This window comes from Argiope bruennichi, chromosome X1 (genome assembly GCF_947563725.1).
Source record: "Argiope bruennichi chromosome X1, qqArgBrue1.1, whole genome shotgun sequence".
Lineage (NCBI taxonomy): Eukaryota > Metazoa > Arthropoda > Arachnida > Araneae > Araneidae > Argiope > Argiope bruennichi.
In genome coordinates this window covers 60,529,073-60,544,086 of record NC_079162.1, presented here as the reverse complement: position 1 = coordinate 60,544,086, position 15,014 = coordinate 60,529,073, and the positions used below count along the sequence as shown (strand labels likewise).

The 15,014-nt window shown below is 27.1% G+C and overlaps 1 protein-coding gene across 1 annotated transcript in view; it reads left to right on the top strand.

Annotated features, from left to right (window-relative positions):
- LOC129959037 (protein couch potato-like) overlaps positions 1-15,014 on the top strand; it is a 297,256-nt gene that overhangs the window by 259,236 nt on the left and 23,006 nt on the right. Inside the window, exons 4-5 of the mRNA XM_056071812.1 lie at positions 101-163; positions 5,540-5,681. Of these exons, the coding sequence (XP_055927787.1) occupies positions 101-163; positions 5,540-5,681 (205 nt within the window). The remainder of the gene's footprint in view (positions 1-100; positions 164-5,539; positions 5,682-15,014) is intronic.

The window sequence follows — 15,014 nt, the reverse complement described above, 5'->3', positions numbered from 1 at the left end:
AATTTCAAAATAAATTTTGGATTCATTTAAAATCTTTTATTTCATTTTGAATGCATTAATATGTAAATATTTAAAATAAAATATGTTCTTTTGCCTACAGCCTGTTGGATTCGTGACTTTTACAACACGAGCTGGTGCTGAAGCTGCTAAATTGGATTTGCAAGTAAGTGAATAAATAGGATTGAATATTAAATTCATAATTACGGAAATAAGAGGAAGAGGAAAATGATAAAGATATTAAATTTTGAAATGATTTGTAATTCCTTAGGATAAAATTCCTAATAAGATTTTTTTTAAAAATAGATTAATGCTGATTTTCTGACATTTTTTCGAACCTTTTTAAAATATGTCCCATTGAAATAGCAAATTGAATTAGATTTCAATGGCATCTTTTGTTCGGAATTATTTGCGCCTTAAGATATATCTGTTTGTGTTATAAAAACTCATTCTTCTATTTTTCACAAATAATATTAATTTTAAATTATTTATAATAAAGACGCATGTCCTTATTAATTGGATAAAATAGAGCTTTTGCAATTGGATTTTTTGATAATATTTGCTATAAGATAACTTTTTCCATTTCAATGATAGGCTACAACAAGATTTTGTTTGTAAAATGGAATGATATGGAATATTCTGTTTGAAAAATTAATATTTAAAAATATTTGTTTCTTAACTGATATTTATGATTGAAAATTTCACTGTTTTTAACTGTTGTGATGTGAAAGTATATTAAATATGTAGGTTTAGGGACCTTCCAGATTTCTAATTTATTTGTAGGGAAATTAAAAACCTGCTTTAACCTACATAAAATACAATACATTCAGTAATTCCTATACATTTTTAATGTATTATTTCAATAAGGAATAGAGAAATATTTTGTTAAAAAAATTAAATTCTGCGATATTTACCCTTGTACTGCTCCACTAATTTGACTTTTAGTAAATATATTCAATATAAATAAATTAATTTCTATCTGTAATAAGATGGATAGTACATTCATTGAATAATCATAAGCAACAGCATGGCCAATGACGAAGAATCATAGTGAATTAAATTTTTCTAAAGTCTTTTAGTTTCTATACTCATTAGAAGAGCTTTTTATTAACCTCATTCTAATAATAAACATATAATACCTGCTCATAAAAACTACAAAAAGGCATCCATTTATTTCATTAATCGAAACTGGTAGCATTCCTCATGAATAACTATAGGAGGCCCTGGAACGCACACCATCGAAAGTAAGTTGAATTTTTTCTAAAGTCATTTAGCAGTTTCATTAGGTTTTTAACGCTATTTTACTTATTTTTTTATTATAAACTTATAGAATCTATTCATAAAAAAATTAAAAAGGAACATCCGTCGTAAAACTGAGATTTCCGTTTTTAACGAGCAGTTAAATTTTACAAAAAAAATCTGTTAATACTTCATAAAATTTACAAATTACTTAAAAACTTTTAAAAATAAATAAAGAAACAATGAAAGAATGAAAAGATTGACAAAAATGGGCATGCAAAAAAAATGTTTATGTTTACACCATCTACACGCTAAATCTAGATTTAATTTAATGCGGCTCATTGCTGCTAAAATTAAAGCAGTAAGTATCAACACAAAAGTTGAAAATTACTCATCATTTCAGAAAATGGTTTTTAATTAATTTATTTGGGTCTTTTATTTTACTTGATTCGTTCATTTTTGCTGATCTAATTTTCATATGTACCAGATGCTTTCATGATGGAAGTTCTCTGGACATTGTTAAAGTTTCGAGTAACTGAAACCGCTGAGTTCAATTAATAACAACTTTTTTGTTGTATTTTATTTCCTCTTTTATATAATCAGCGAAAGAGTTGAGTATTTTTAGTTATCAGGAGGATAAGAAAGTAACAGAAAGAGGAAGAGGCTGATTTTAATAAATGCATTTTTCTTCTACATCTGAACCCTAACCTCATCATTATCATAATGACGAAAATATGCCGCAAAAATACGTACAGCAAGCGGTAACTCTGCACTCGTCCAAAACTTCTGTTATTTCCCATATTTTCATCTACAGAGTAATTAGCTTAAGAACTTCATTATTTCCGAAGCAAACATTTACGTCAATACTTCCGAGATTAATTAAGAATAAATTGAACAATTTAGAAAACCATAACGCAAAGCAACGCAAAAGCATTTAGCAAGAAAATGAAGAAGATAAAAAAAATATGCCTCCTTAATATAAAATTCTAAAATTACCAACCTCCAAACTTGTTAACGCTGAGTTAGTAGTTTAATTTATTCTAGAAGCATAAGTTTAAACAAGCGTTAAAATGAAAGGAACCTTTGCTTTAGAGTTGCGGTTTGGTACAATGAGACGCTAATGTGACAGGTTACGCTTAGAACAAAAGAACTTGATTGACAATGCCTTAGATATCGCTGATTGCGAAAATCTCATTCTGTGGAGGAAATTGTTGCTTTAAAATTTATAACTACATTTAATATTTATCGTCTCCCAGTTCTCCACGCGGATCGGAGAGCAAAAAAACAGCCCGGATGAGATGAAAAGAAGAACGGAATGATATCTCAGTTGATATAAGCAGGAAACAGTTTAATATGCAAAACTCATTTTACTGAAAATTGACGTATGAAATTGAAAGAAAAAAAAATAAAACTTTTTCTTTTATTTTCGGTTAGGAATTCTGTAATTTTCAAATTGACATCTTTAAGATAATATTTTTTTTTAACTTTTGATGCATTTTGTATTACTTTAATTTCATGAAGAAGTTGTCTGAAATTAACTTCAGAAGTTATATCATTTAAAATATTTTTGTTTGTATGCATTCCATTTAAGTTTATAAATAATTGGTTAATTGGTCTTGATGCATCTAGAAGTGCTTGGATATATTAAAGTAACTTCTCATACATAATTCGTGACAACTTGTCAAAAAATGAAGACGATTCTATTATAAGGAACACATAATTCTAAGCCTATTATTTGATCTAATGAAATATTTAAAATACGCAAAAATTAGCAATAACTAATTGTAAACAATTTTACTTATATCAATTTTATAAACAAATTCTTAAAAATATTATTTTTTTCTGTATTTCACAGGGATGAAGTACCAATAATAATTTTCATAATCTTGTTTAATAAAATTGAAATTTCCCTTTACTTTGATACCATTATAAATTCTAAAATTAAATTTACTCCTAAACATGCATTACAACTGAATATTTTTTTGACAATTTTAGCTGAATTTTGATTAATGATTAGATATTGATAGCGATTGCATAGATAGTATCAAACTAGGAGTATCCGCATATAAGACAAAATCATTTTATGCCGAAAAATGTTGAACACTTCTATCTCAAATAATGATTACTTACAGGTGCATTCATTCAAGTTTTCTTCTTTTATAAAAGCTTTCTATGTCGTGTATGTTCAGGAATTCAAATTTACTCATATAAATAATCCTTATTTATTTAAACAACTATTGTTAGGAGAGTTGATGACAAATATTATTCAATGAAGTTTTAACTAATATAAAAGATAAACGGAAAGTTAAGCAAGCACATTTTAGTATTTTTATTTAACTTATGTTTGAAATTTCTAAAACCGGCATTCGTGTTACATTTATTTTAGTGGTTATCAAAAGAAGCGAAGTTTCTTAACCACATTTACATTTTAATTTTTAACCATGTTTACTTTTTAATTTTTTTTCAACTGAAATAATATCGAGTTCATTAATCACAATGCTTTGGTGTTATTCTATTGATAGAGACATAAATATATTTTAAATATTTTCATGATAAATTTACCATGTTTTTATGACATATATGATAGATATTTCTAAATAAAATATTTTTGAAAAGCAATTACGTACTTTCTTTCATAAAAAGCTGAAAAAATATTAAATTGAATAATAAGAATCTCATAGAAATATATGAATTTTGATATGTTCATTGTATAATTATATCAAGTTATGTATTAATCTTGATATTAATTATTAAATGTAAAATTAATGAAATAATATTAATATTAATTATCTAATTGTCATGAAATACTTGAAACTTTTGCAGGTATTTTTTCTGGTATCATGACTTGCAGTGTAAGATGTTTTTAAATTATTCACTCATGCTATAGGCATGATATTTGATAAATTATAACTGTAAAAAAACGTACTTAAAAATACTCAGTTATAATATTCTGAAATGAAAACAAAATTATACATTAGTTAAATTTCAGAATTAGTTAATTTTATCTTGAACGTAGGTAGATTTGAAATATGAAAATTCATTCTGTAAAAAAAAGAGACATATAAATTCTTTATTGTCCATAAATCAAAGTTGAACAACATTTTGTAAAAAAAAAATACTCTGAAACAATTATGTGTCAAATTATTTGTTATTGAAGACATGAATATAAAGTATAAACAATCTGGAAGCAAAATATAATGCGAAAAATAACACATTTGTAGGAATATACTGAAGATATACGCTACATGACAAAAATCTTAAAAATAATTCTATGGAAAGCTAAACAATGTGATCAGAAAAATTTAATTACTGTTTCATTTATCCTTATTTAGGCTTGTGCTGATCTCTCACTTTAATGCACATTCGTCCATATTCTTGACCAGTTTTGACATCAAAATTTGAAGCAAATTCCATCACTCCTGATAAAGTGATATAACAATGTTTATAATGATATATTTTTTCCTAAATGATGGCAGATTACGCTCTTCTTGACGTTTGTCAAATATATTCCACATATATTCTATGAGGTAATATAATGTGAGCGTGCAGTGGTACATCAACCCATAGAATTTTTCCTTAAAATTGTGTTTTTGGTAACTTGATTTGTAAGCCAGTTCCTAGCCACTCTATAAGCGAATTTGTAATTCGACTAATTAATTTGCGGATATGTTAATCTAATATTTCTGAAAGGGTAATTTGAAATAAAAGAATTCATAAGTTTGATCAAATTTCACTTAATTTCTCGTTTAGAAATGCTATGGTGTTATAAGCAGCATTTGTTTGTCGCAATATAGCTGGATCTCGAAGGCCAGTAGACTCCAATATAAACTCCAATCCGTATCGAATCCTTATCTTAATAGATGAAATATGCATTTAACGGAACAAGCGGAATAATTTTTTTCAAGTAGATCAACGATTTCTGTTATTATTCTGTGGCTAGTACACACTGAATTTTTTTATAGTTCTGTCTTGAAGAAAATTAACAAATCTTAATATGTCAAATTTTTAATTTCCATCGTTCCAATTTTAAGTTTTAAAAGCATTCTTCGTTTAGGCTTGCTGCTTTGTACATCATACTGTGAAACTCAAAGCGCTCACAGTACTAAATATATTTCGCAAATCCTTGCATTCTTTGATGCAAATATTTCTGAAAGCGAATCACACTTTTTGCAGTTCGAAAAATACCATACCAAATTACAAAATTCATTCATCCCAGGTATCCTGATAAGGGAATTCATTTTTACACAAAGGATGCAATCCTTTGTAGAATATTAATCCAGAAATTATCTTTTTTCTTTCCCAGCAGGGAGTTCGATTCGATCCTGATCTCCCCCAGACCATCCGTCTGGAATTTGCCAAAAGCAACACCAAGGTGAGCAAGCCAAAACAACCTTCACCCCCTGCAGCTCCCACCCACCCTGGACTTCTGCACCCAATCACTGGACGTAAGTTACATTCATTCTATGAATAAAAGAAAAAAAGTGTCAGTATTTGATAATGTATAACTACGAAATTTCAATATATATTTATAATTAATTAAATTTTAAGGATTAAAAAGTATATTTTCTAATAATAAAAAAGAATGTGTGTGTTTTTTTATAATTAAAATTTAACTTCAGATCTGAGCAGTAGTGAAAAATATTTTAAAGTTTATCCGTTTTTAAACGCTGTTGTTCTTTCGTCTGATATTTTTGAATGCATAAAATTATAGAAAAAAAAAATTAGGGAGATGAGCTTCATAATGAGCAGAATGGTATATGACTTCTTTACAAGTTAATATATGTCAATCAAAATTTGAAAATTAAAAAAATATATATTCTGCTGAGGAAGCTATTAAGACATTGTTATTAATAATTTTAATTGAAGTTTTTAGCAACCATTATTCCATTTAAACAAGTAACCGTTAATGGGGCATAGTTTTTTAATAATATTAATGAATTGAAATTTTATGTAAACAATTTCTAGAATCATAAGTTGTTGTCATAGATTCTGGAATCTGGTTCTTGCTATATTTTAATATTTTTGTTCATTTTCTCTTAAATTTTTTGATGTATAATGGTGTCATGTTTGTTTTCTTTAATTATTAATATTTCATGCATGAACTAAATTGAAGTTCTTATTTATTTTCTATATCTATGTTCATAAACAATATACTAAATGAGTAATAATGAAGAGATGGTTGCTTAATATTTGCGCGAGATAAAACATCGTGTTTAATTTACGAAATCTCTAAATACAACAATCTCTATATACAAACATTTTGGGGGGGGGGAAATTCAGTAGCAATTAATTTTTCTTCGAACATAAAAATCTCAAAAAATACTGAATAATATCGAATTAAATGCAGAGTGTATAATTTCCTACATATTGAGCGTCATAACAAACATTAACACATTTCTTTATGCATTAATGTACAACTTTCTGAAAGCTTAAATAAATTAAAACATTTTTTGAGCTTGAAGAAATGAATATAGTGATTGATGAATGAAAGCTAAGAAACGATATTTCATGCAAAAAAATTATTTAAAATTTATAACGATCACAGAACTGGTTCTTAAATATAACCTTCACAAGTTTGAAGACTATCTTATTTAGATCAAGGTTAACAATAGAAACATGAGTTGGCAAGCAATTATTGCCGTTCAGGGCGTTTTTTTAAGTTTTGAGCTCTTATAGCAATCATTAGTCAACGTATAGAAGACACGATACTTCTTTACTTGGCTCAGAAGTTTATTATGACGTGTGTTTTCGTTTAATAAGACATGGCTACAGTCGTAAGGTAATGCTGTCACTCAGCCTTTGTCAGACAGTTTCATTTTCCTTAACCAAAGGCTGATGTATCGTATTTCATTCTCAATTAGGAATGAATACTGGGAAGTAGCAACTCGATTCTCTGAAAATAAAGCTAATTTCTAGCAATATTCAAAAGTGATATTTCATACGTCGTAGGAAAAAAAACTGCGTCTAGTAATAATGAGTGTCGCTTAAATCGAAATATGAAACAAACACTTTTAGAACATGCTTGTTATTATAACAACGTGAATTGAAAAATTATAAGGTGTATTAGTAAATTAGCTGGTTAGAATATTTCGAAAAGCGATGCTAACAGCGTGATAGAAGAAACTGTGGTTAGAAAAATGATGAGCATTATTAGTATAAGTATAAAGGATAAGTATAGATCGAATTATGCATTAGAAAACTTTGAAACCAGAATTAAGCTATCTAATAGCATTATGCCAACAAAAGTTTTGCAAGCTATAACAAAATATATGAACAAGAAAGGTGTAATTTTGTTCATTATTAGCCATGAATTTTTTATCATTTTATTTGTAAAAGAAAATCAACTTTGCAATGATTTTTTAAGTATTTCTTCAGTAGATAAACATGAATTCATTATTCATTATACTCTCACTTCAAAGATCAAATGGAAGGCTATTGTAAATATTTTCTTTTAGGGTTGTTTCTTTTTAATTTCGTATTCAGCATTTTTTTTTCGTGAGTGAATAACTATTTGTTTTTATCAGGTTTTAATGATTTGTTTTGATTTGAGTGTTCCAAATTTCATTGTTTTTGTATATTTATTGACATCTAATGTGTACGGCAAATAATAATTTTTGTTTTATTTCTTAACGACTTTGTCAATGTGCATGAAATTTTCTACTACAAATTTAGATAGTAAATCTGTGACAATCAATCAGATATTGTTAAAAGGATAATAATCTGTCTAGACAAGAACATCTTCTGATAAAAAAAAGAATCATGTCGATGTCAAAATCCGAATTCGGGGGCGTAATTGCATAATGGAAAAAAGGTTATCTGCATTAATATTCATTTGTTGTATTTTTAAAAATAACATATTATAGTTTGAATTTTGATTTCATGGAACTAGTTTTTGTTATAAAACTATCTTAACTTCATTTCTGCTTGAATAAAAAGATAAATTTCTTGAAGAATAGAGTAGATATACGCATTCTACACAATCTCAACATCATGTTTCAGACTCTTTCTACTAAATTAAATCTGATACCGATTTTCGAAAATTAATTCTTCAAGAAATCCTTAATAATTTGCTGTACATTGTCCTGAATACATACCAAAACCTGATATAGACACTGATTATCATTTGTAAATGAATGCCTAATAATACAGTGTTTGGGATTCCAATGCAGTTCTAAAAGAAAATATCCCACATTCTTGAGTACTCTGCCAGATTAACCCAAATCAGGATAGTAAAGATTACCAAGTTGCACATTCTGTTTACCAGTCTCCTAAATAATGCGTTAGAAAAGGTAGAAGGTAGAAATCAAGATCTTCTCTCCAGAAAGTACCATATATCATTCTGCCATGATTTAATCCGTCAGATTGCTAATACAATTACTTGTGCCTTATCTTCGATAATATTAATGCTTAATAATCAAATATGAATTACTGCAATATTATTTTGTACATTCCAAGTAGTTTTTTAAGTTTGCTTTCTTTAAATATCAGTTATAAATTATATCCCAACTTATTTTCTACATGCCGGTTCAGAGGGACTTTACAATTTACCTAATTATTATTTTCTAATACACTATACTAATTATTCCAGTTCAAAAATAATCATAGTTCTTGCATTCTATGTTGAAATCTATTTGATATATTATACTTCGTGAATCATTTAGGATATTTTTATAAATACTTTAAAATTACATAGCTAAATAAAACATGGTAGCTCCAACGTATTATTATTTTCAAACAAAAAGCAAAATTATGAATAAAATATGTGATAAATACAGCAGCAATAAGATCATAAATTTCAAATAATTTAGCGGCAAAACTGTGGAGTTTATTACTACAGTTATTTTTGTAAAAACAGTTATGATGTTTATATAAAATTAATCATTTAATTTAAATACATAATTCCATTTATTGCTTTATTTTTTTATGAATAGGAAAATCAATTAAGGCTGTGTTGAATTTTCATTTATTTATCTTAAATGAAATGTAGAAATTTCATTTTTATGGCAAATAGGTTAATTAGCTTTGCATTCTTGGAAAATGAGTATATCACTCGGGAATTAAAACAAACGTTTTTCAAAAATGCTTTTTAATCATAAAAAGATAATTTTGTGGTAATAAAATTAATATATCTTCTAATTTAAATATTTAATAATTCTGTAACATGAGAAAAGAAAAATTAACTTCTCATTATAAAACTGCATCTCATATTTCAATTGCATATTTGATTATACATATATAAACCATCCAAAATTAATAAAATGCTCTTTTTTTTTTCTAATCAGTAATGAAGATTCCGATGTACAGCGTTTCCATTATGAGGGAACTAACTGTCGTTGGACTTTAAAGTCAGAAAATAATATTTTGCTAAGCAATTATTTGAATAAAAGAGAAATTTTCGAATGTCCATTTAACGTGTTAAACGCCTTTTATGAGTATATACTCACTTAAAACTTTTTTCTATTTCACAAATACTAGGTCTTCTGAAGTTAAAGAAGCTTCATCTGATATGAAAATATGAGTACATAATAAAAAATCATTCCTAAGGTCATTTTATTTATATTTTAACTATGGCTACCAAATACATCGATTTTCCACATATTAAATAATTTTTGAAACGAAATAAAATTCTTCAAGTAAGAAAAAAAAATCTTGAAGAATTCTTTCTGAAGAAACTGGTTTGATTACTTTAGTCGATATCAATGGAACTACCGAAATTACTTCGTAGCATCTTTTTTAAAACTGCGCTGATTACTTTTATCGACATGTTGGATATTCCTCAATTTAAGTAGAAAAAAAATATAAAATATAAATTTGTCAAGAGATGCGAAATATTAGTCTTGTCGAATTAGTTAATACTGGTTATATTTTCATTGAATGTATAGTAATAATAATTAGACTAATTGAAACCCATTATAAGGGGAAATATATATTCTGCTGATCATTAGTTATTGTTTATTTGCACAAAGCCACTTAGTGATTGATATTTAGAGTAAAATTAAGAATAATTAAGCGCATAAGTAAGTAATTCAAAAAGGTAAAATCAAGCTAATTGTTTCACGTAGTTTTCGAATGAAAGGAAACAAAAAATTAGCAGAAAAATAACTGAAATGAAAACTGATATTTTTTTGTATGTGTGTGAACCAGCTAAAATATTTTCAGAAGATTTATTTAGTTTCTAATACTGTCCTATCATCCCCGGCAGATGTTTTATTTTTTCTTTTAATAAATATAAATGGTATATAAGCATTTTTAATGAAATTTTAAATAAAATCTATCAAATATATTATAAATATATAAAAGAAAACTTTAATTAGATGTATTAAGCAAAAATTATAAAATATAAATTTTCATTTTTCGAAATCTTTCGCATGAAACTAAACACATTTTCTCATCGTATGACTTAAGTGTTCACATTTCATGATTGAAACTAAACATTTAGGCAAAATATTTGTTTAAAAAAAGAATTTTTTAAAATAGCATCCGAGAAAAAAATCAGAAAATCTAAGCTTTAAAATATAATATCATAACAATAATTTTTAAATCGATACATGCTTTTGAAAATAAATAAGTATTTCAAATCTGCTATTAATTAAATTTATTGACATTTTTCGTTCTGCCCCATCTTAAATATCTAAAAAGTGAAACCGAACTTCCTAATATTTGTTTTTTTTTATTAGTCCTTTAAGAATCATATGAAAATTTAAATTTAAATTTTAAATGGTGTATATTTTTCAATATTTTTTTAAATCTATACGAACCTTTTTTTTTTTCTATTCCTAAAACTTATTTGTCTATATCTGTTTTCTGAAGAAATTTTTGATTGATTCCTTGATAAAACAGATTTAAAACGTACCTATTATTATTATTATGAGTTTTATAGCTCATCCTTTCTTCTGGCCGATCTTCAATATCCAGAAGAAGAAATCATACTTCCTCAGACGCATCACCAAACAACAACAAGAGAGGGGTAGGGGAAGGGAAATGTTAACGAAAACAAAGAAATAAAAAAATCATGTAAGCAATCTGTGAACGCAAACCCATTTATTAGTCCACAGAAGTGGAGGATTAATATTTGATAGCATACAAAAATGAAGAAGAAAATATGCCCAAACACCTTTGCCGAACAGTTATAACGGCACCCACCCAACCATTTTGCAGAGGGGGCCTAGTTTATAGTATAAAAGAGATGTAGTGATAAATATTTGAGGCCCCCTTGCTTGGATATTGCGATTCTAAACTCCAGGTACACGTATTTCGGGTATGGGGGCACTACGTAATTACATCACAGCGAACTCCCCCTTCCCTTCACACACGCTTACCTTTCATGAATTGTTAAAGAGCCTGGAATGTTCCTTGCACAAGAGAGCGAGAGAAGGCCTCATTTCCCCTAGAGGGCAGTCGTGGAAGGGGGTAGCAGAAGGTGTTTAAATAGGTGCACCGAATAAAAAAAAATAAAGGGGGCTACCGAGTAAAATAGTCACGCTCGTAGTTTTGTGGAAGATCCAGACGGCTATTTGAGGTCAAATGTATTTTAGGGTTACAGAAACATATTTCCTCCGCAGATTTCACGTCAACAAAGGGACGGGGAATTTCGTTAAAGGTACCTTAGAGAATAATTCTTAGAGCTAAATTTTGAAAAACTGCCCTCGACGTTGTCTGGGAGTTTTTTCTATCTTTTTTTTTCATTTTCTTTTCTTATTTTTTGTTTGGATTGGTTTAATACAGCCGTGCGTATTTCTTTTATTTATAAATTTTATGGTTGGGGATATAAAGACATTCGGTAAGGATCTTGACGAAATCGAGGCTGGGTCAAAAGTCAGTAATTCGAGAGTAAAAAATAGAAAGAGAACGGCTTTTAAATTATTTGAACGTGATATTTCTTTTAGCATCTTACTTTTGCAATTTAAGGCCTCTTTTTTTCTCTTGAAAACAGAAAGAGATTTTCCAAGTTGGGCTTGAATTTTTTTTCTCTTAATCTGATTCACATGGCTGGAAAATAAAAAACATTAATAAAAGACCTCAATAGCAGAAACATAGGAATGTATAGATACAAACATACATGTATGCTGCCACTTCATACTTTTATTATGAAACCAATCGAAGTAATTAATTAAAAATATTCATATTTATATAATGCTCATTTATCTCACGACATATTTATGTATTTGTTTTTTCCTATATTGTATTTTTCCGATATTTTAAATTCTTTTTATTATTTTTGTAGTTATCATTATTATTATTTATCAAAATAATTGAATTTCTTTGTGTGTGATTTGTGATTCCTAAAAAGAGATTTAGTTGAATCCATGAGTCACAAAATCATTGTCCGTTTCTTTCAATTAAATTTGCTTATTATTTCTTTTAGCATCCTATTTTAATTCTTCATGTAATAAATTTCGCAATATTTTAGGTATACTATATTATTGATATTATATTTATAGTCATTGCTATTGTTTAATAAGATATTTGAACTCTTAATTATTGCATATGATACCAAAAAATATTTATAGTTGAATATTTTTTCAATGATTTTGTTTTATTTCTCCATGAACCGGATTCTCCTATACAAAATAAAAATTCCTCTTTTTAAAAGTTCAGAATAAATCTATCCAGAAAAATCATATAATTTGCACTTACATATTTCATTTTTAGTAATAATTACATACTTTTTTAGGAACAATTGTTTCTGAAACTACATGTTTCTGAAACTTTAACTGAAATTAAAATACTATTTTCACTGCCAAAATTCAGACGTTATATGCAGATGAAAAAAAAATTGGTCTCTTTCATTGATACTTCTTTAATGAACATATAGGTTAATATAACAGTAAATTTCTTGTTAATCCATTATTTTTTGCAAAGAAATGCAAAGTAGCAGTAGGTTTTAAAATTCCTTATCATTTTTCACATAAAGAGTTTACTTAGGATTTAGAAATGGAAAATGCTGTAAAGTACTATTTGAATCTAGAGCTTCCTCTTTATTATTAACCGTTTAAAAAATAGTTTGATATTATAACACACTCATATAAAAATGCGGTATGGGAAAAAAAGTTTTTTCTATATTCTCAAAAGCATTATTAACCATAAATTACATTACTTTCTAAACTCGAAACGCAAACTACAACATTTATAAATCTAAATCTCTTTCAGCTCAAATTATGTGAATATTCCTAGAAAATACAGCTATCATAAGCTTAAAACTATTGTAAAATAGAAAATTAAATGTAAACTTGGATATATTCTTCATTATAAACTGAATTCTGTAACATATTAATTTTTTTTCTATAACATGTATTTATGGGTGATGTAACAGATTGCATATTCAAGTATGGTGTAGGGTTTTCTGCCAATATTGTATATTTATGATTGGTTAATTGAATATTCCAATCATAAGTTTTGAAAAAAATCATGAGGGCCCTTTTACGACCGACATCGATATTTTTATTCATGGTCAGACGATGAGGGTGACACCAGAAAACATATCTTCACTCTATATCAAAATCAGAAAAGATAAAACAAGACGACCGATTGATTGTGCTATAGTTCTACATACAAGTCAGGTCTTCTGTAGAAGCCTGTTTCAAATAGTTCTTCAGAAATAATAAAGCAAAAGTTTTGTGTTATTGTTAAATGTTTTTCGAATTCAGCAAAGTCTAAGGCGTCGAGATTTCACAAAATCTAGAGATCGAATTCTTTAACGATTATAATACTTTCTCTTTTTATACACTGTATACCAGAAGGCAAAACTGTAAAATGAAATTTTAAAAAAAAATAGTAATTCAAGAAAAACATTGCTTTCATATATAGTAAAATGCCTGTCATCAATCATTTACTTTAAACGGACTCAAGCTTAAAAGTTAGATTTTCTTGAATTCTAATCTTTGATAGAATTTTTTGAGGAAAAACCTCATAAATTACATTATACGCATATTTTTTGCTCAAATTTAGTATAATAATTTCTCAGTATGTTTTGCAGTTCCTGAATTAGAGAATAAATAATATATTTATTTAGAAACATTTTATAGCTGCAGTGAGGAAAAAATTGAAAATTTCGTGTTATTCGTCAGTCGATTCCCAATAGTTAAAGAATGGAAAGAAATATAGCTTATATTTTAGTTCAGGCACTAGATAGTATATTTCTTAAGCTATCTGCAACATTTTAAGCAAATTATTTTATAAATCTCTAAAATAGAATATTTATTGATTTGTACATGATTTTGAGCCAAAAAACAGCTCTTTTTTCCAATTTTTGAATAAAGTTTGTTACTTTACTGGTATACTTAAGTTTCATAGATGCTCTTTCAATCTTTTATATGCAAATATTTAAAAGTATAACTAATTTCAAACCTTTTTTCAAGAAGTTCATCCAGAAACTTTATCACATACTTTAATACCTTGTATCATTTCCGAAATTTTTGCATCTTTTTTTATTGTTTTTTCAAATTTAATTTTCAATCCTGCATATTATATAGTTGGAATCATATATATTTCCTGAGTGGATTGCATGATTTCGAAACCAAAGTAAAAATATACTGATAGGGCAAATCAAAGTAGATTATTATAAAACAAAAAATGATTTACTGCGAAAAACTCAAGTTCGTTCTAAACAAATTAGTATCCTTAAAATTAAAAAAAAAATGGGATAGATAAGACTGTATCAAAAATTAAGATACGTGCCATGATAATTGATTTATAGCTTAAAACATTTTATATATATATATTTTTTAAGATTTAGAAACATTCTAGTTCGAGGATTTATCTTCCACTCTTATTACTTT